Below are 19,649 nucleotides of genomic sequence, written 5' to 3'. Positions count from 1 at the left end.
GACTTAGGCGAGTGACACGCTGACAAGTTGCATCATCGTCAGTGGCGTATTCTAAAATTGATGATACACAGGGGGTGGCGCTCAACAGGTCAGAAACATGTTCTAAGTTCAAGTAACCATTGGGACAGAGGATCAAATTGCAAGTTGCGAGAAACGCCGATTAAAAAAGAACTTCTAATAAATTGATTAAAGACTGTGGTATCATAAATATGCAAAAAAAGACTCTATAGCACCTGCTTATCCGCCTTTAGTCTGGCGATCAACGTGGGAAGATCCACGTCCTGAACACTGACACCCTGATCAATGGCAAGACACGCCGCAGTAGCAGCACTCTGGCCAAGGACCATGTATGTAGGCTCCATACGGATAGCAGAGTAAGCAATATGGGTGGCACTCATTGTAACAGGGTTGAGGAAATTTGATGAATCCTCCGACTTGGGGCAGATGGCCTGGTAGGGAATGTTAAAGGGGCCAGGTGTGGCGATGTGAACTTTGCCCTCATCGCGCAGCTTTCCATCGACAACGATGCGCTCGACTTGGTGAACGTCGAGGGAGTAGGCACCTTTACCGACGCTGTTGTTTGGGCGTGCGGGGGGAGACTGGATGTCGCTTTGGCGCATGGTGTAGCCACCGTTCATGCGACGACCTTCTCGGATGTAAATCTCGTAGGGCCAGTTGTTGTTGCCAACCCATTCATCCTTGGCATATCCCCATTCGTTGATTCGATCACGCAGATCTTTGGGGATGCGAGGATGATTGGCCATAGTCCAGAAGAAACCTTGGGTATAAGACTTGTGTTGATCATAAACCTGTCGACGTCTCTGATAAGACCATGTAGCGTAGTTGCCGTTGTCTTCGAAGCTCTCGCCGATAAGATCAGTGCTGACATGGCTCTGGGCATTGGAGTCGGTCTTGATGTTGGGCATAAGCTGGCTGGTGAAAGGAGTTCCGGTGTAGCCCGTCTCAAAGTATCGAAGAAGTAATTCATATTGAGCTTCACGGTAGTCGGCAGGCTTGGTGAAGGGGATTCTGTTCCCGGTTTGCTTGGTGAGACTCATGCGGAAGTTATATGACTGAAGACGGAAGTCGTCGCCTTGGCCTTGGAGGGAAGCAGCGTCTTTGACCACTCGCCCAACACCTTCAATAAGCCCACTGCTTGGGTCGCCCTTCTTCTTGTAGGGGTCGACCTTGGAGAGTTGTTCGACAGCACCAAGGCGGAAGCCAGCAACTGATTCGCTGTAATCGCCAGTGCTCTCACGGCCTGTGCGCCAAGAGATGCCGGCTGCCTCCATGAGGTCGCCTTCGTAGCTGGCATCGATGAACATCTTGCCCTGATAGACATCTCCGGTCAGTGTCTTGAAAGAAGCAATCTTGCCATTCTTCTTGACCACACTGCCCTGGGACCTATCAATGGCTCGGTTGCGGAAAATTGGGACCTTGCCATCCTTCATCCACTTCTCAAGAATATACTCAGCCACCTTTGGCTCAAAGGTCCACTGAACCTTCTTGCTCTCGTCAATAGCAGGGCCAGGCTGAGCGCCAATCTTTCGGCCCAAGTAGCTCGATCGTGTTTCTTGATTCCAAGCGGTGCTCTTCTGGTAGTAGGAGTAGACCTTTCCATAAAATTCTCTCGCAATACCACCGATGGCGTTCCCGTTCTTTGAGTCTGTCCAGCCAAGGCCAGATGTTGTGAGGCCACCCAGCGTGCTGCCGGGGAAGACAATGGCTACTGTCTTCTTCATGCGCTTGACCTGGACGGCTGCTGCTACAGCGGCGACTGTGTTTCCGTAGATGACCACATCATACTGGACATCTGCTCTCTCATGGGGTGCGGCAGTAGCATTCAGCATGAGATACGACGCCATCCAAATGGTGCCGATGAGAAGGAGGAGCCGGTTCCGGAAGAGAGCTGCCATGATTGTTAATGGAGGAGTATGGGCTGGCTACTATGGCCGACAGAAATGGAAAAGGTAGAAGGTAGAAGGTAGACGGTAAATAAGGTATTAGAGTAAATGAGTGGCTTGCGGGTGGTCGGCCCTTGAAAGCAACACACAGACTAGCAAAGTTCAAGATACAGAGAACAATGTCTTTGTGGAGGGGTGGTTAACGAGACATGGCTTGCGGAAACACACGCCAGGAAGTGTAGTAAGTTTGGCTACCAAATGGTGTGTACAGAAAGGGACAACTTGTGCTTTTTGGTCGCGAGGTGCTCGTATTTTAAGAGAAAGGAAATATTGTAATTTGGACTAGAAGGGGTATTGTACTGGGGTAGTTCTAGAACGCTGGGCATTTCTGACAGTGGTGCTGCGCCAGACCAGGAAGAAGAGGCAGCTATGCCATATTGAAGTGAGATACCGCAACTTGCTAATCAGATATGCATGGCATTGTTTCTATGACAAGGGAGAATGGACGGGCTCTGCAAGGTTGAGCGTACATCACCGCGTTGTCCATTCCGCTTACGTCAAGAACCATGAACTATCGAGTGCACTATCGGGACACAGACAAAAAGTAAAAAAAGAAGACAAAATTTAACTTACATTGACCTAGAAGCTTGAAAGGGTGCACCCAGACGGAAGAGGGTCCGTGTGTTTGGGCTTCTAAATCGAGGTCGAGCCTAGTAAATTGGCTACCTCGAAGTCTTCGTATCAAGGCCTGAATGGACCAGCTTCCACTACTCATTGTGTGCGGGTGGGTGTCAAAGAGTCTGGACCCTTGACTAAGATAGGCAAGGACCGACTCGGGGTATGCCAGGGGTAAGAAGAGAAAAGTGATCTGTGCTTGCTTGCTGGTTATGCGAGGGAAAAGACAAAGACCAGACCAGACCAGACAAGATGGGGGGTGACAATGGATGGAGACGTCGTTGAAGATCTCGGCCCTGGGCCTGGATATCTGTACAGCACAGTAAGGTAAGAAATGGATCAGGGGGGGGCATCCACGGGACCCGGAATTTCAACTGGTGCGCGCTAAATTGATGCAAATTTACCCCTGTCTTTATATTTCTCTCAGATCTTGGTCTAAACTCGATTCGATCAAGAACGCATTCCTTATCCAGGACAGGAACAATGCCACCTCGTAAAAAAAGGTACCTCATTTGCTTTTCTCCCCTAATCTGTGACAAGCCCCTACTTTGTTGATATGAATTGACTCGTTATTAATTCTATTTAAAAACATGGAGTCTTGACTCCAGAATCCATTACATATTCAAAAGGCCTCTCCCCTCGCCTACCTGTCGATCGCCTCGCTTCCAACGTTGTGTCTTGGCAAGCTAAAGAGTCGAAAAACCTCATCCAGGATTTATTCCTTCTTGGGACATGGCCTCGCTTCGCGCTTTGGTCAGCTTACATCCCATGCCTCCACTGTCGCCGTTGACGACTTCCTACCGTAAAGTCCTGAATTGAAGTGAGGCCTAATCCAAGGTCCAGCCAGCCAGACGACCACCCATTACTTTGGTTCAGCCAATTGAACTTGTTCAGCGGCCAATAGCGCACTCGTTACTCTCAATGGTTTGTTCAGTGGGTGCTGCAATTCTCCAGCTATCATACCTATGCAAGGCTCGGTTTAGCCGAGGCTGTTCTAGAGCAAGTGCCTCCATTCCTTAGTGACTTGAGCCCGGAAAAGGCGTGATAGGAAATTGATCGCCCTTCTTCTTTGTTCTCGTTAGGCCATTCGGCCGATCGTTTTTCGGCCCCAATGCCAATAGTTTATTTAGACCTTCGCTCTCAGCTGTGCTGTTGTGCTCACTCTGTCGCAGATCGTCGTCAATGCTCTGGCCACGGGCGAGACAACCTGTTGGTTTACCTTTCAGCTCCTGGTCAAAAGTGTATAAGATCATCTCTTTGCGCACCGTAGTTTTGTTAGCCCTGCATATCACGTTTCCAGGGCGAAGTAATCTTCATTGGCCTTATCAAAGGCTCTGCATCAACCTCGATAGTTTAAGTGCTCTGACGTGTCACAACTTCATGCACGGTGCATCACCAATCTGGCAACCATCACATTCGTAAATTCGGCCTTTTTCAAAAATATGCAGCCTTCTGTACCTTGTTGAGCTAGCCCTTTGAGAGTACTTGAATTGGTCAGGTTGTAATTTTTGTGCCCGCAAGGCACAGGATTCGAGACCCTGACCTGGTCAAGGGTCTTCGGAGACTCGGAGACTCGTGGGAACCGGCCAGTCATCGTATAGCGGCTAAGCTCAAGTAAATCACAATTCCGGGCTGGAAAAGGTAGATAAAGGGCCAACTTACGAGCTTTGTTCTTGGCAACATAAGCTTAAAGATCTTCACCACTCTTAATTGCAGATTTGCGGCCCAAGCGGCTGTGGCTTTTCCCCCCTGCGCATGTGTCTTGGAGACACATCAGTCATATGACATTGTATTCTGCAACTCTATCTATATGCATCAAGAGACAACGCAGGGGCAAGTCGGTGTCAGCAATGCCAAGGGCTGTTGTATATTGCATAGCCATCATCAACCACTCGGCCAGTTCCAGATCCAGGAAAATAGCCAAGACTTGGCTAACTAATATGGTAGGTAAGCAAGTCGTACAAGATCCTACTTTCTCACTCGTGATTCACACAATTTCTCACGATGTCTGTGGGCTGTGGGGTGCAACTACGAATTTCAACATCATAGCTTCAGTTACGAGAGTGTTCAAATACATAGTCCGACGGTCCTTCGTCAGCACAACCGGTGTATGATAGAGCCCATGCTGTTCCTTCCAGTGGCAAAGCAAAGTTTGTTGGCGGAAGATCGTCCCGTTCCGTTACTAATATCATCTTGGATCTGATGCCTAACTCTCTCACTTCCCAGCCCCCTACTGTTGAGATTTGCTGGCTACTAAGCTTATAGCTACTAAAGCCAGACCATTATGCAAGGTTCTGATCATTGGGGCAGTCTTCTGAGGTGGCAGTAATAGTAACCGACGATTTGGAGCCTGGTGTCTGCTTTCTATTGAATTCTATTCTCAAGACACAGAAGATCATCAGTATTGATTCAGGACAAAAGCACTAAATCACTACTGTATTAACTGGAGTTGCACAGCAGGTATAGCTTGAGACTTTGATCTATATAGAAGCAGAAGGGCACAACTGGACATGCAAAAAGTAGTGCAAAAATGCAAAAGAGAAGGTATAATAGCGGAATCTAACCGCCTGTAATGGACGAACAGGGAATCGAACCCTGGACCACTCCCAGATTATTCGGATGAATTATGCTAAGGGAGTATTATACCACTAAACCATTCGCCCGATTTTAGATGTAAGACAGATCGCTATACCCTACTATGATCGCTAGCGCTAGTAGCTAGAACTGCTGCACATCTCACTGTCTGTTTCTGGAACATGCTTCCAAACCCAGTTGTCTCACTCTGGGCTTCATGTTACTGACCTGTTCTAGAACCTCATGTTCTCTTAACGTATACTTGAGATAAACCGTCAATAACTGCACTGCTTCAAGTACAAGACAAGGTGTAATTAACTGCATCCAAGATGCAGGCAATCACGTGCCGTCCAGGCAGTAGGTCGATCGTAAAATCTGCTTTGTCATGCCTTACAAGTCCAGCCGCTTCTTCCTTTTGAACGTTCTGCAAACAAAGGCACCAGTTGCCATTTCCCTCGTAATGGTCAACTTTGGCGTCTCTAGGGCGTGTGATGCGTGTAAAAAGCGTCGCAAAAAGGTGCGCTACTCATTTCCACCCATATATCTGGTATACTTACTAATGCGATCCTTTGCAGTGCGATGAGACTCGTCCAGTAAGAACCATAAATTCCTAGCGCTAGGATCAATTCCCCGAACGCTGAAGCTGACTGTGGGTTCTGAAGGCTTGTCTTCGTTGTGTCAGGTCCCGGTACAATTGTCCTGGTTACAAAGATGACTCCTTGTTATTGTTTCGCCATTACTCACCTGCAAACAAAATCGTGAATCCAACCTTGGAGAAATGGTCACCTAATGCCAATTACATGCTTGAGGCAACTGCTGTTGATATCTTTCTGGATGAATTGGTCGTGCGATCTCTTGACCGGAACCATTCGCGGGGCTTTCTAGATGGCATGCACGGTACCTTTGCTGCGTCCGACCCCAAGTCTACTCTTATGTCTGCTGCCAAGGTTGTCGTTCTCGCATCACTTGCCAATCGCTACCGAAAGGAATCGCTTTTCAGTATGGTCCGTAAGCAATATGGTCAGCTTCTTAGGGAATACGTGACATCTCTATCGTTACCATCTGAAAGCCTGTCACCGGAGCAGTTCTTTACTGCTGTTCTGTTGGGAATTTATGAGGTCAGCTTGCGATAAGCCGATAATTAATTCGTTGTTAACTTGTCTCCAGCTCATGGCATGCAACATATCCTCACCTACGCGACACCTTGTCCATGTTCAGGGACTTGGTTCTATCCTTCAAAGAGGCATATCCTCATCAACATCAACATCCCATATCGGCGTCCACCTTCCTGGAACTTGGCTCATCAGCAAAGGGGCAGTCTTGAGTCGGAATCGCCCAGTAGATTTGTTTCCGGCTGATATGGATACATCCCAAGCTCATATACAAGGAGCTGGAATTTTATGTCCTCCACTTAACCATAGTCCCCAGCGTTCTCTGGACCAGATAATGGTTGGGTTGGCTCCTCTTACAGCACGCTCTGAGAAAATATTGGCCAACCCTGCTCCGTCCAGAAGCGCACTTTTGGAGCTTTACCAGGCCTTGGTCGTGTTCCACGATGAGATTGCTCTTTGGGCTGATAACCAACCACCAGCATGGCAACCCGAGGTTGTTGGCCATATCTCGCAAGAGTCGCTAACACCAGAAGTAATCCCGTGGATATGCTCTGGGCCTGTGGAAAAATACTTCGATTGTAGGCTTGATTGTATACCTCACGGCTTATTCGGTATGATACTGACTCTTTTCGCAGTATATGTAGGAACTGCCTGGAATTCGTGGCGCTCAATGTACATTGTCTGGCTAGATCAATTATACCATGTCTCTAATGCACTTGGGCAACACCACCTTATCCCGCACTATGTCAAGACAGTTGATAGTCTGGTTGCTGGTCTCAAGGCCTCCATCCCCTACCATCTTTCTCGCAACGTTGAAGAGTATATTAAGCGTGTCAACGCAGGAGTACCTGATTTGCAGGCAAATCATTTGAGTGGCGGGCTCTTATTATTCCACCATCTGTACAGTATTGGCAGATGCACGGTTGTGGATGCATCAACTAGACAATACCTGGCAAATGTTTTGAGATGGATAGGAAACGAAATGGGGATTGGAAATGCGACTGTTCTAGCTGAATGCTTGCAGCCTGATGAGCAGGGACCTTCTGTCTTGCAGAACTCAAAGATTTCGTTTATGGATGCGCTCGAAGGATATTATTTAATTACAGCGAGTATGCTGTCAAAGTCTGTATAAATAGGAGCATTATATCGGAGGGCTACTGGAGACTGAGATATATGGCAAGTAATGAACAAAATGGCGAGAGAACGTCTACCTGATATTAAAATGCCTGTATTACAAAATGTTTAAAGAATAGATGAGTATCGCAACATCCCTTTGCTTGCCACATGGTTGTGCCCATCCCGATCCGTACTTAGACTGACGTCCTCCCAGGTGCTGGCAAGTTCCAGTTGCTCTTTGCACTTCTGCTCTATCAGACGCAACGCGTCACTTCCCAGAATAACCCGTACTGGCTCATCTCTGCCAGCACTCATCCCTTCGACTTTGACACAGTCCACGATACGCTCTGACAACTTTCTGATATCCCCTGGGACGCTGGGTGCAATATCGTTGGCAAAGACATCCATCATCTCCTCGAAACCAGGGTTGTAAGCATCGATGGCCGGTTTGTACTTTCCAAACCCTTCAACGGATCCTTCTCGTGGTTGGCCGAGCTGAGATGGGAAACCACCTGGCTCAAAGATGATACAGCGGACGTTGAAGCGTCTCACTTCTTTGGCTAAGCCTTCAACAAAGGCGCCGAGTGCAGCTTTTGAAGCTGCGTAATGGGCCAAGAAGGGTAGAGGCCCCCAACCAACACCAGCACCAATAAAGGCCAGTGTGCCACTCTTTTGTTCTCTGAAGTAGGGAAGAATTGCTTGGGCGACGTGTAATGTTCCAAATAGATTGACGTCAAAAATATTGCGTACAAAGTCGTCGCTACCAGCAATCGAGTCAGCGCGTTCGGATTGTCAAAGCTCGATAACTTACTCGGCTTCCTCGACGCTTTTGGGTGCAGAGATACCAGCGTTGTTCAAGAGGACATCAATACGTCCCCACACATCCCACGCTTCCTTTACTTGTTCAGCGATCTCAGCGCGAGGTGCTGTGACATCCAGATCGAGAAGGTAGACGTCGTCTGATTGAAGGTGTTTGAGGCGCTCGGTTACTCCACGGCCTGTTGCAACAACTCGGTCACCTCTTGTGGTGAGATTCTGCACGACAGCGGCACCAAGGCCTGAGGTGGTCGCTGTTACTAGCCAGATGAGTTGAGACATGGTGAAGCTGTCTATAGGTAAAGGTTTGAGTAAGATTTGGATAGTCAAAGGATATAGTACCTCTTATATCATATTACCATGTTCGCACAAAAGGCCGTTACATCTAAAGTCCGTCATATTTCAGACGGACTTATCTCAAATCCGACCCTCTGTGCATGCGAGAAATAATCGTAACTATTTCAAGCCCGCTTAGATGCGTTTAACACCATGAAAACAGCGCAAAGCTAACTTGATTTGGGGTCTGGATCTTATCTATCAACTCCACGATCTGACATGCATAAGCAATAAGCGGCTTATTGGCGGATGAATAAGTTGGAGCCGTTGGAGCCTAGGTCTGATGTTATATTTAGGAGTTCAGCTTTTGTTCTTGTTAGAACAATGGTTACAGATTAGGTAGGACCTTAAGACTCTTAATGTGCAGTACATTTCCACGAAATTAAAAAGCCATTAGGACTAATACAGGTTATCAGGTTATGCCTTGTTGACCACTTCTCTATTAGTTGGTCAGTCATTTCTTTCAAATTTAAAACAAAAGAGATATTCATAGCAGAACCCAAGAGCTCAACGTTAATGATTACTTCTCTATCTATTTGATATATGCTTGCCGATTGGCAGATGGCAAAGTTGTTGTTGCTAATTCGCTCAAACCTCTGGAATATCATCGGGAGGGTAACTTACCTTACATACCCGCCCATTCAGGTTCGTGCAAATTTACGGTAAAAAATCGGTTATATTTTCTAGACGTGTTCTGGCTCTTCAAGCGTGCCCTACTAATGACGCGCTAATCTTCAACATCAGGTCGTTGACGTCGACAGCAGCCCAATTTTTGCCTTGATTTGCATGACGAATTTCCATTGAATGCAGAACTGTGTCTTGATATAAAAATCATGGCGTGTCTCAGAAGTCTTCGTACCCTCGCATCTCTCAGACCAGTCACAATGACAGTAACGACAGTCCCTTCAACGCATCCAATTGCACAGCGAAATCCGCTATCACAGACGAACAACGCACAAGTACACATATTCAGCGATCAGTATTATATTCCAAAGTCCTCACGCGAAGATGAACCACTCTTTGTCCTCACGCTCTTGACAGACAAACGCCACCAACAAGCCATGACGGCACTGCGACGACAGTGGTTTCCACCAGATCTCCTCAAAGTGGACGCTCACGTTACATTATTTCATGCTCTTCCAGGCTCTAGGCTAGCTCAGGTGAAGCAAGACATTGCAGATGTCGCAGCGCGTACACAAAAGTTCAAAATCGCAGTTGCTGTCAAGGGCGTTTTCAATATGGGCAAGGGAGTCGGCATCAAATGCTCCAACACAGGCGCCTTTATAAGCAAAGCATATAGTATACGGGGCGAGCTCAGAGATAAATGGGAGCCTTTTCTCAGTAAACAGGATAAGCACAAGAAGTGGGGAGGTCATTACACAATCATGAACAAGCAGGATGATAAAGAGGAGGTGCAGAAGTGTTTGGCTTATCTGAGAGAGGGACATGCGAACAGCAAGGGGACTGTGGAGGGATTGACTCTTTGGCAATATGATAGAGGCTGGTGGAAGGAGGATGAGGTGTTTGAGTTTACTAGATAGATGCCGAGGATCTTTCATCGCCTCAGGCAAGGCATTAGAGGATACAGCAGTTCTACTAGACAGCTCCAAGCTCCTGAAAATAAATATGAAATTATTATTCTTGTACTTCTCTGCAATTTAATTGTTAAAACCTAAATAAGCGAGCGAGCAGTTAAGGGGGCAGATAAAACAAGAGAGGATATTTAACCTTACAGCATGTACAGTAATGGTCAATAAAACTGATGAAAAATTAGGACGGAATAGGGAGAAAAAAGACGAGTAAATTGGCACAAATGAGATACCCAGCAGGAACGAGACACACAAAAAAATGAACGACAACGGCAGGATTCGAACCTACGCGTGCGAACACAATGCCTATGATGTCTCAGAAGAGATAGCAGGGCATCGCCTTAACCACTCGGCCACGTTGTCATGCCAGTAAGTTTAGACTTTTGTGTTATATACTAAGCTCCAGCCCGGCTATCCTATCTATGAGCAGTCTGATAACTCAGCGAATTCCATCTGGAACCATTGGATGACGTTTCAGGGATGATAGAGATTCTATAGAGGGACATAAGGAGATAACAAATGCGTCGCTGGTGCAGTGAGTGCTGGAGTGAGTGGAGACTTTATCTCGGAGAGACGATTCTGCCGTGGTGACACAAAAGTAAGAGAGAAAGAGTAGACCAGCCATCGTAAAATATGAATAAGAGGAAAAGTGAGTAAGAGGAAAATTATTTTCTCACTTTTGGATCTCCAGTGTACAGCATTTACTGAACTAAAGCACTCTTGACAATAAGTTGTAAGCTGCAATTAAATATTCACATTGCAGGGTAGGTCTGGGACAGTGTTGGAGAGAAAAAGATTTTTCGCAATGCAGATTCAACGAACGCTAGCAGACAAGGGAAGGTTTAATACCTAGAAACAAGCTTATCTGTTAGTGCAAGATAGCGCTGAAAAGTTGGTCGTCTCCCAAACTCAGATTGCACCCACCACAATGCATCATCCCAACTTGACCAATACACACAGAGCGAAAGACACAGAAGAAAAAAAAAAGAAAATTACCTGTATTCACAGGTGGCTGGAACTCTCCCGCCGGGAATTGAACCCGGGTCTCAAGCGTGACAAGCTTGCATACTGACCACTATACTACGGAAGATGATGGTTGTTGAGCAACCACTGTAGCGAAGTTCGATGGTGGGGAGACTGCTGTTGTGGTATATGGACAGCTGTGTTTCTATGGAAGTCTGCAAGCCTCACTTCTAGAGTCCCATTGTCAACATGCGACATGCATCGATCCTGTTTTCAAGTACATCATCAGCATTTGAGTTCAGTTCGAGTCCTGGCCGTGTTTCACCGAAAGCAATAAACTTTCAGCTCCACCGAAAAAACTCTAACCAAGACAACGAGAATCGGTGAGGTGGTGGTACAAGGCTGTGCCATGCTCGTGTGTTGTGCTGTCAATGGAAAACAACAGGCCCAAGCAATCCTTTGGTGCCATGCATGACGCAGCCTCAACAGGCGACCGCCTGAGTATTTAGATCCATTGTTTATTTACGGTCTTATTTTTGGGTTACTCTGTGCGTTGTCTGTAGTGATGCATACCAACCACTGAACGCATAAACATCAAACTGCACCCGCAGATCAGCCACTGACTTTTAGAGGCTCACGATTCGCTGTCTTGACCTTTGGATCCTTGGGCTGTGCGATGCCAAGATTCGAGTAGGAAGCACAGATCAGCACTGGCAAGGTTTGCTGGGCGAGCTAATTGACGTCTCAAAGACGGGGTTATTCGCTGCCTGCACGGTTGATCGTCATCTCGGGCCTGGAGAGAGAGGCTGGGGTTCTTTTTGTGTGAATAAATATACTGGCAAGCCCGTCTCTTTCCTACCGAGTCTACTCACCACTGTTAGCCACTTTAACTTTAATTACCTACTTTTTACTCTATTCATCAAAATGCCTTCCCTCATCAACACTTTTGCTGCTCTGGCTTCCCTCTTGGCCATCTCCAGCGCTGCGCCCACTATTGTACCCCGCGCCACAGAGTGCCCCTCCACTGGAAAAGCTCGCCTCCAACCCTCGGCTCTCTACAACATCTTCCCCAGCGCTCCCAACGTCGCGAAGAAGACGTCTGGCTTCCACGTCGAGACCTACAACAACGCCTCCCAAGTCGAGCAGCTTCTCGTTTTCAAGGATCTCCCTGCAGACGCCAAGGACTGCAGCATCGGCTGGGCCCAGGGCGAGCGACCGGAGCGCACCTTTATCGTCAAGGGCGGCGATGCTCTGACCGAGATCAAGCAGCTATCTGGCTTCCCCGATACCAAGTCAATCACGTACGAGACAGCCAAGAAGTTTGAGACGGCCGACAAGACCGCTGGTGCTGCCGACTTTACCAACTGGGACGATCTCCCTGCCCAAGGCCACATCATCGGCGCGATCGACTGCAAGAGCTCCATCTACCTCAAGGCAGCTCTTCGAAACCCCGACGGCAACACAAAGGTCTACCTTGAGCAGAACAGCAAGAACGGACTGTACATTGAGTACAGCTGCTAGTTTACCTATTGCTTGCACGTATACATCACCGACTTTCACTTCTCAGTACATAATATTAAGGACATTGGATAACTTATAAGGGAGGGAGGATTCATAGCACCAAGTTAGAGAGGATAGGCTGATTCAAGGCCCACGACACGATATGAAGCACCATGACATAGAATTAATGAAACAAACTTTCGCAAAGTCTCTTCCTCGGTCTGATCAATTGCACAATTATGATCAATTGTTTGTTTACCTGAAACAAGATCGTCATGACTTTGGATGCCGTGCGCGGAAGAACTGCAACTGGTGGAAATGGTCGCCTTGGACGAAGTTTGGCTCTCGCCACCAATGAGTAGTGATGTCACGGTAAATGATGCTGGTAATCGCGTTTCATTAGCTTGTGCTTCTAGAAATGTACCGGAATTACAAAAGGCGCCCAAGCTTAAAGTTAAATGACTCTCAGTCTGGGGGATTGTGCTGAATTGAGGTGTTGAGGCTGGAAGACGCAGCAGCCAATAAAGCATAGCCCAAGACGCGACACGACAGCATAGATTCAACTGTGAGATAAATGACCAAACGGGTAGACACAGCTCTACATAGTAACAGCGCACAGTCTTGTATTGCGTCTTCCTGCATCCCCCTTTCATTGCTTTTTGCTTGTCCCAAAATAGACCTTCCACGGCTGATGTAGCTGTCATATGAACCGTGAATCGTACGATGCTGTCAAAGGCTTTTGCTGCCATTGGGAGTATTACCCAGACTCATAGTGTAATCTTGGAACGTAGCCAATTATTGACAGGTTTCGACTCCAGTCTCTACAACCTAAAGCGACCTACACATATGATCCATGGTACCGGGTAACGTACGTTAAATGTGCACAGCATTCTGTGTTTATTTCCGAGGCTGTCACAAGCGGTCTCCCATAAACAAAAAGGGGATAAAGCCAACATACCACCGCCCCCCTCCCCCCACTGATTCACCTGCTGGGAACCCTTTCATTGGCCTGTAAAGCTCTTTTCTCCAGTGTAAACTAAGGGGTAAAGTCAACTGTCTTTTTTTTTTGCCTTTTCCGCTCCCTCACGATTCCGCTCTCAGGGTCCTCTTCTGCTCTGCTCTGCTCTGCTCTGCTCCTAAACATCTACAGTTAATCCTAGACCCTGAATTTGGCCACTGCGATCCGCTAAAGGTGTCCCTCCACCTTGACCCCCCTCCCCCTTCCCTTCCCTTCACCGTCTTGTTTTTTTAGGTTTGCAAAACTCCAGGCCTAGCTTGTCCACCTCATTGATAAGGACACATTGAGAAACATGGCCGAACACCTCGTCTTCCACCCGCAGCTCACAAAGGCCGATGCCCTGATTCTCGAAGGCTTGCGCCAAGACATCAACGAGTACAAGCAACCCAAGGTCAATGCCAACGTCTCAAGTCAAGATGGCCAAACCCCAGCTCTACGCCAAAGAGCAGCCAATGGCGAACCTTCCAAAGGTGCGTACAGAACACACTGTCTCATCTCATGTGCGACATCAAATTAACAATTAATAGCCCGCGATGAGGATCTGCTACGCCATCTTCAATCCATGAATGACCCCAAGGATGCCCACTTTGAAGAAAGCATAACCAGCACTTGGGACTTTGATCAGATCAAGTTGCCGCTTTTCCTCGAGAAGCTGGTCCTACGGCCCTATGTGCGCATTGCGAAATCTATTGTTCGCGTCGACACAGATGTCATCATGCTCACCCATCTTCTCCTCTACTTCTCTACATCTCTACCCAGTGCCATCCAGCTCTTTCGCAATTTCTCATGGATCCATGGAATCCTTCACTTCATCATGCAGTTCACATACATGGGCTCCTACACACTTTTGATGCACCAGCACATCCACATGCGAGGTGTTCTCAACAAGCGTTTCGCTTTATTTGATAGCTTGTTCCCTTACATCACCGATCCGCTCATGGGCCATACCTGGAACTCGTACTTTTACCACCACGTCAAGCATCACCACGTCGAAGGCAACGGACCCAACGATCTCTCGTCGACCATCCGATATCAGCGAGACAGCATTCTTCACTTGCTTCACTACATCGGCAAGTTCCTCTTCTTTGTCTGGCTTGAGCTTCCGCTCTACTTTATTCGAAATGGAAAGACCATGACTGGAATGAAGGCTGCCTTCTGGGAGCTGTCCAACTATGCTTTCCTCACCACCATGTTTTGCCTCAACCGAAATGCTACAATCTGTGTGTTCCTCATGCCATTGGGTCTTATGAGACTGGGCATGATGATGGGTAACTGGGGTCAACACGCCTTTGTGGACGAGCATGAGCCCGACTCCGATTACCGTTCAAGTATTACCGTTATTGATGTTATGGTATGTTTCAAGCCCCTCGCCGATTTCAAACAACGATCCATGCTGACTATTCACAGAGCAACCGTCAATGCTACAACGATGGATACCACACTTCTCACCATCTCAACCCTCGCCGCCACTGGCGCGACCACCCCGTCCACTTCCAAAAGTCGAAGCACACCTATGCCGAAGAGCACGCTCTGGTTTTCCACGATATCGATTACTTCATGATCACTGTTAGACTGATGATGAAGGATTACAAGACCCTTGCCAAGTGTCTGGTGCCCATCGGTGATCAGATTGGGCTGACCATGGATGAGCGAGCTGCCATGTTGAAGCGAACCACTCGACGCTTCACCGAGGAGGAGATCCAGAAGAAGTTTAAGAGGCAGTAGACGGACATGGAATTATAGAGATAGTAAAAGGAGGTCGCATATTTTGGAGCGAGTTGAGAGACGGCAGTTTAAGTAGAACATGCATTCAAGGAGTTGTGCTCATTTCTGTTTCTTTTTTTGATTGGAAGCTATTGTCTCATTCAACCAAACGCATAGTAATGACAACGTTCCCACGACAGCCGCTGCAGAAATGAACCCTCGGGATGGGAAAGTCGGTCGGGCACTGTCGGAGCTTGTTCAAAATAGAGCTTTTGAGCTGTTCACGTTATCAACGGACGGGACCAATTCTGGGCGGCAATCATCGTTAAAAAATTTAGAGTAATTGAGCAAGTTACTCACTGGCCGAACTGAGAGCTCTCGGGATATAGATAATATGTTAGGCGAGGTGAAAACATTTTCATGGTTCTTGAAAGAACATCAATTTTGTTTGTTGCCTACCTGTTTGACTTGACAATCGTAAATCTTAATTGAAACAGTCACTTCATTCTTAGACGATGGTCGACTATCGATTTGTCTGGTATTGCTTAATTACTTGAATGTGGTCAGCTTACACATGCCCCGGACTTTGGAAAATAGAAATTGTCCGAAGCTCTGAACATGGACTTAGCAGAACCATCTTATGCTTCAAGCTAGTCTTACCAATCGCATATTGGTAATCATGGGAAAGTTACTAACTTTCTAGTCTTACAACTAGTTCATCTGTTTCAGGCTTCTGAGGTTTCCCATATCGTGGCCACGGACATAAGCTTGAACTGCCATGGTGAAATCGGACAACGGTTCCAGGAAGAGCAGACGGACTGGCTTTGGAATGGACATACCGGATTTAAAAGTGCGACTAGTTGCTTGAATACTGGTAATATTGTTCACGATGGTCGATTGGCAGTAAGAGGATTGTGCCAAGTTGTGAGAATACTGTGTATAAGATGTCGCCTGCCTTCTGATGTTATGTTGAACGATATCTTCTCAAGCTTACATCAAAAGCGACTAGCTTACCACAATGCATCTGAAATCCCTTCTTCTCGCAGCACTGCCATTGCTACTAGAAGCAAGCCCAACAATCAAGGGCGAAGACACCGCCTCACTGGCGATCAACACCAGCTCTGGAATCTTTGCTCCATACTTTGACAGACAGCAACCAAATGTCGCGTCCTTCCTCGACATTCCCTACGCAGAAACACCCATTGGGAATCTCAGATTTGCACCACCAGTAGAAAAGAAGAACGCTGGAGATGATATTGTCCACACAACGAAGCTCCCAGCAGGGTGTATTCAATATTTGCCTGCTTTGCTTCGGGGAACCATCAACGATGGACCCATCACAGCTGGCACTTTTCAACGCGGAGACTACGCAAATACAACTGAAGATTGTCTCAAAATCTCGCTATTTGCTCCTGAGAAATCTGTTCGGGCCAAAGAAGGCAAAAAAACCCAGGCTCTGCCTGTCATCGTCTGGATCCACGGAGGGGGCTATTCTGTTGGTGGCACCAACGTTCCATACCAACTTGCACAGAACTGGGTGCAGCGCACACAAAAGCATATAGTCGTGCAAGTGCAGTATCGCCTCAATCTTCTAGGCTTTCCCAACGCTGAAGGTCTGGCACGTGAAGGCAACAATCTCAACCTTGGCCTACTTGATCAGCGTCTCGCTGTCGAATGGGTCCGCAATAACATCGCTCGCTTCGGAGGCGACCCTGACCGTATCACTCTTTGGGGCGAGAGCGCCGGAGGTTATGCGGTTGACGGATACCTTTTTACTTGGGCCCAAGATCCTATCATCAAGGGGGTCATCGCAGACTCTGGCAACGCGTTGGCTCTAGAAGGAGTGGTTGGTGACTCGAGGAATCATACCGGCTTTTCTCTTGCTGCAAAGTCTATGGGCTGTGGTGGATTGCTTCCGAAAGATGAGCTCGAGTGCATGCGACACGTGCCCGAGCGCAACTTGAAGGAGTATCTCCAAGCAGAGGTTGGTCAAGGAGGGGCCGCCGATGACGGATTGACCGTCTCTGTGATCGCTGATAACATCACTGTCTTTTCCAACTATACTGAGAGAATTTCCGGAAACTCAGCAAAGTATCCAGCTAACATTCCTGTCCTGATCGGAACCAACACAAACGAGGGAGCTGCTGTTGTTCCGTACAAATTCCCCGGCTTTGAAACTGCGACTGAACTACCAGACCAGCTTAAGCCTCTAGCTGATGGATTTGGACTCAATTTACAATGCACTACCCTCAAAGAAACCCGTCTCAGGGCTGAGGCAGGTGCTACAACCTACCAGTATCTCTACGCAGGCAATTTCACCAACATCTCGCCTTTGCCCTGGTTGGGCGCATATCACACGGCAGAATTACCTTTGGTCTTTGGAACATACGAGACAGAAGGACCGTCTACCAAGTTTGAGCGTAGGATGAGCGAAAGAATGCAGGATCTTTATCTCGAATTTGCCAGTGATCCGTCGCATGGATTAGAGAAATCTGGATGGCCGAGAGCAGAATCGCAGCCGGAGAGATCGAAACTTGTCAAGTTGGCTGCGGACAACAAGGTTGAGCAAGTTTTTAGCGCGAAGAAGTTGGTAGACGAGTGTGTTCAGAATGGATTTGCTGTGTAGGAGCGTATGGGGATGTAACAGATTGTTGTTGCGCACATATAGCTAGGTAAGAAATTCGCTCACATAGCCGTATAAAATTGTAACCTAGCTCGGGGACTCTACAAGGTTATTGTCATCGCTATCTTGACTGCCGCTTCCAGATCTGCATACTCTTATCTCCCACGAGGACTGGCGATCACTGTCGGTGTATTCGTGTCGCTTAGCAGTCGCCAAGACTGGCTAAGGACCATCCCATCAATTATTGTAACCGAAAAAGGCAAGTTGATTTATGCATACAACGGTTACATAGACTCAGATTCGGTCGCTTGAAGATGCAAAGACCTCGTGGCAAGGATGAACGATTGGGATGGACGGACTTTATGCAGAGACGGTGTCGCACCCAATCGGAGGCATTATTTTTAAATCTAAATGCCTACCCTATAAGGAAACACTCCGTGATGTTTTAGGAATGTGTCTATGTGCCGACAGATGAAACATCGAAACGGTTGATGTTTAGTGTGATAGGCGGAAATAATGTTGTTTCTATATGAGCTGTATGATATAGATTGCTTGGAAGATAAGTATATGAACGTCACATTGTCGACTCTAAACCATTGTTTGAATGTAGTAGATTCCACACATCTTCAGGTTCTATTCATCTACCGAACTCGCCAGCCACCATGCGTTTCTCTACCGTCTTCACAGCCTTAGTGGCTTGTGTTTCTACCACCGACGCTGCCATCACTTGGACACTGGAAAAAGCTGCCAACCCAACCGCCGATCAGCGCGACGCCTATGGCCGCATTGAAAATGCCATGCGACTCGCCGCAGACCGCTACAACCGTCTCGGAAGCGCGACCAAGAATATTCGCGTCTCGTACAACACAGGCGTTCCCACAGCCGACGCCAACTACAACGGTAGCCTTCGCTTCGGCGCCAACCGATCTTACATGAACGAGCGCACTGCTCTACACGAGATTTCGCACACCGTCGGCATTGGTCAGACTGCCGCCTTTGACCGCAAGTGCGCGGCGAACGATTGGCCATCTGCGACACGGCTCTTGAGGTCTTGGGATGGCAATGCGGCCAACATCAACTGTGGTGGTGGCCACATCTGGCCCTATGGACTCAACTATGACAATGAGTGGAGCGAGACAAACGCCAACCGACATGTTCAGCTTGTCAATGCTATGATACGTGATGGAATGTAAGGGTTATGAGAGAATGAGACATGAGTATGCGTTGGGTTTCTATGTAGATATTTGACGACAAGTACATATAAATTACAAATACTATTTGATGTTAAACCAATACTCTCTCACCTGTTATTTGAATGGAGTGTTTACTTGATGTAGTTGTATATCGTTAGTATGACTTATACATAATTGTTAGTTAGTATTAGATCTGTAGACACATCAACTCATTCTTGATGGCACAGATCAATGCCATGTCAGGCTTCATCATAGCAAGACTCTACCCTACACACTACAAACTGACGATGTTACTGACTCAACCAAGACTATCATCACGTCATTCGGCCAAAGGGAACAACGACGATCCTATAGGTTATCACCAACTTAATATCGAGGTTGTTCCTTGTAGACAAATGAGGCGTTCGCGAGCTTCCAAGATTACATGCGAGTAAACGACAATTTCGATATAGTTCCTGGACCTGGTAATGAGGCATCAAGTTTTCGTTCTCTCCGCGGCGGAGGTAATATCTTGAAAGCGAGCTCG

The 19,649-nt window shown here is 47.4% G+C and overlaps 9 protein-coding genes and 3 non-coding genes across 12 annotated transcripts; 6 read left to right on the top strand and 6 right to left on the bottom strand.

Annotated features, from left to right (window-relative positions):
- Nucleotides 1-224: 224 nt before the first annotated feature.
- Nucleotides 225-2,679, bottom strand: FGSG_03577 (uncharacterized protein; the record flags this gene model as incomplete). Its single annotated transcript, XM_011323827.1, has 2 exons — nt 225-1,909; nt 2,538-2,679. 2 exons carry the CDS (start codon nt 2,677-2,679, stop codon nt 225-227), a joined length of 1,827 nt encoding a protein of 608 aa, XP_011322129.1.
- Nucleotides 2,680-3,595: 916 nt separating this feature from the next.
- FGSG_12412 (uncharacterized protein) lies at nt 3,596-4,173 on the bottom strand (the record flags this gene model as incomplete). The annotated part of the gene is made up of 2 exons (XM_011323826.1): nt 3,596-3,808; nt 3,976-4,173. 2 exons carry the CDS (start codon nt 4,171-4,173, stop codon nt 3,596-3,598), a joined length of 411 nt encoding a protein of 136 aa, XP_011322128.1.
- A 979-nt stretch (nt 4,174-5,152) lies between these two features.
- Nucleotides 5,153-5,242, bottom strand: FGSG_20596. The gene has a single exon. It is a non-coding gene; the product is annotated as a tRNA-Ala (tRNA).
- A 711-nt stretch (nt 5,243-5,953) lies between these two features.
- FGSG_03578 (uncharacterized protein) lies at nt 5,954-6,286 on the top strand (the record flags this gene model as incomplete). The annotated part of the gene is made up of 1 exon (XM_011323825.1): nt 5,954-6,286. The coding sequence occupies one exon, from the start codon at nt 5,954-5,956 to the stop codon at nt 6,284-6,286; it is 333 nt and encodes a 110-aa protein (XP_011322127.1).
- A 1,221-nt stretch (nt 6,287-7,507) lies between these two features.
- Nucleotides 7,508-8,479, bottom strand: FGSG_03579 (uncharacterized protein; the record flags this gene model as incomplete). Its single annotated transcript, XM_011323824.1, has 2 exons — nt 7,508-8,141; nt 8,193-8,479. 2 exons carry the CDS (start codon nt 8,477-8,479, stop codon nt 7,508-7,510), a joined length of 921 nt encoding a protein of 306 aa, XP_011322126.1.
- Nucleotides 8,480-9,417: 938 nt separating this feature from the next.
- FGSG_03580 (uncharacterized protein) lies at nt 9,418-10,074 on the top strand (the record flags this gene model as incomplete). Its single annotated transcript, XM_011323823.1, has 1 exon — nt 9,418-10,074. The coding sequence occupies one exon, from the start codon at nt 9,418-9,420 to the stop codon at nt 10,072-10,074; it is 657 nt and encodes a 218-aa protein (XP_011322125.1).
- A 312-nt stretch (nt 10,075-10,386) lies between these two features.
- FGSG_20595 lies at nt 10,387-10,485 on the bottom strand. The gene has a single exon. It is a non-coding gene; the product is annotated as a tRNA-Ser (tRNA).
- A 655-nt stretch (nt 10,486-11,140) lies between these two features.
- FGSG_20594 lies at nt 11,141-11,212 on the bottom strand. The gene has a single exon. It is a non-coding gene; the product is annotated as a tRNA-Asp (tRNA).
- A 797-nt stretch (nt 11,213-12,009) lies between these two features.
- On the top strand, nt 12,010-12,606 carry FGSG_03581 (uncharacterized protein; the record flags this gene model as incomplete). The annotated part of the gene is made up of 1 exon (XM_011323822.1): nt 12,010-12,606. One exon carries the CDS (start codon nt 12,010-12,012, stop codon nt 12,604-12,606), a length of 597 nt encoding a protein of 198 aa, XP_011322124.1.
- A 1,289-nt stretch (nt 12,607-13,895) lies between these two features.
- On the top strand, nt 13,896-15,328 carry FGSG_03582 (uncharacterized protein; the record flags this gene model as incomplete). The annotated part of the gene is made up of 3 exons (XM_011323821.1): nt 13,896-14,073; nt 14,131-14,954; nt 15,011-15,328. 3 exons carry the CDS (start codon nt 13,896-13,898, stop codon nt 15,326-15,328), a joined length of 1,320 nt encoding a protein of 439 aa, XP_011322123.1.
- A 997-nt stretch (nt 15,329-16,325) lies between these two features.
- On the top strand, nt 16,326-17,933 carry FGSG_03583 (uncharacterized protein; the record flags this gene model as incomplete). Its single annotated transcript, XM_011323820.1, has 1 exon — nt 16,326-17,933. The coding sequence occupies one exon, from the start codon at nt 16,326-16,328 to the stop codon at nt 17,931-17,933; it is 1,608 nt and encodes a 535-aa protein (XP_011322122.1).
- A 659-nt stretch (nt 17,934-18,592) lies between these two features.
- On the top strand, nt 18,593-19,123 carry FGSG_03584 (uncharacterized protein; the record flags this gene model as incomplete). Its single annotated transcript, XM_011323819.1, has 1 exon — nt 18,593-19,123. One exon carries the CDS (start codon nt 18,593-18,595, stop codon nt 19,121-19,123), a length of 531 nt encoding a protein of 176 aa, XP_011322121.1.
- Between the last annotated feature and the right edge of the window lie 526 nt (nt 19,124-19,649).

The sequence above is a fragment of the Fusarium graminearum genome, chromosome 2, assembly GCF_000240135.3.
Source record: "Fusarium graminearum PH-1 chromosome 2, whole genome shotgun sequence".
In the NCBI taxonomy this organism is placed as follows: Eukaryota; Fungi; Ascomycota; class Sordariomycetes; order Hypocreales; family Nectriaceae; genus Fusarium; species Fusarium graminearum.
This window is presented reverse-complemented; position numbering and strand designations above follow the sequence as displayed.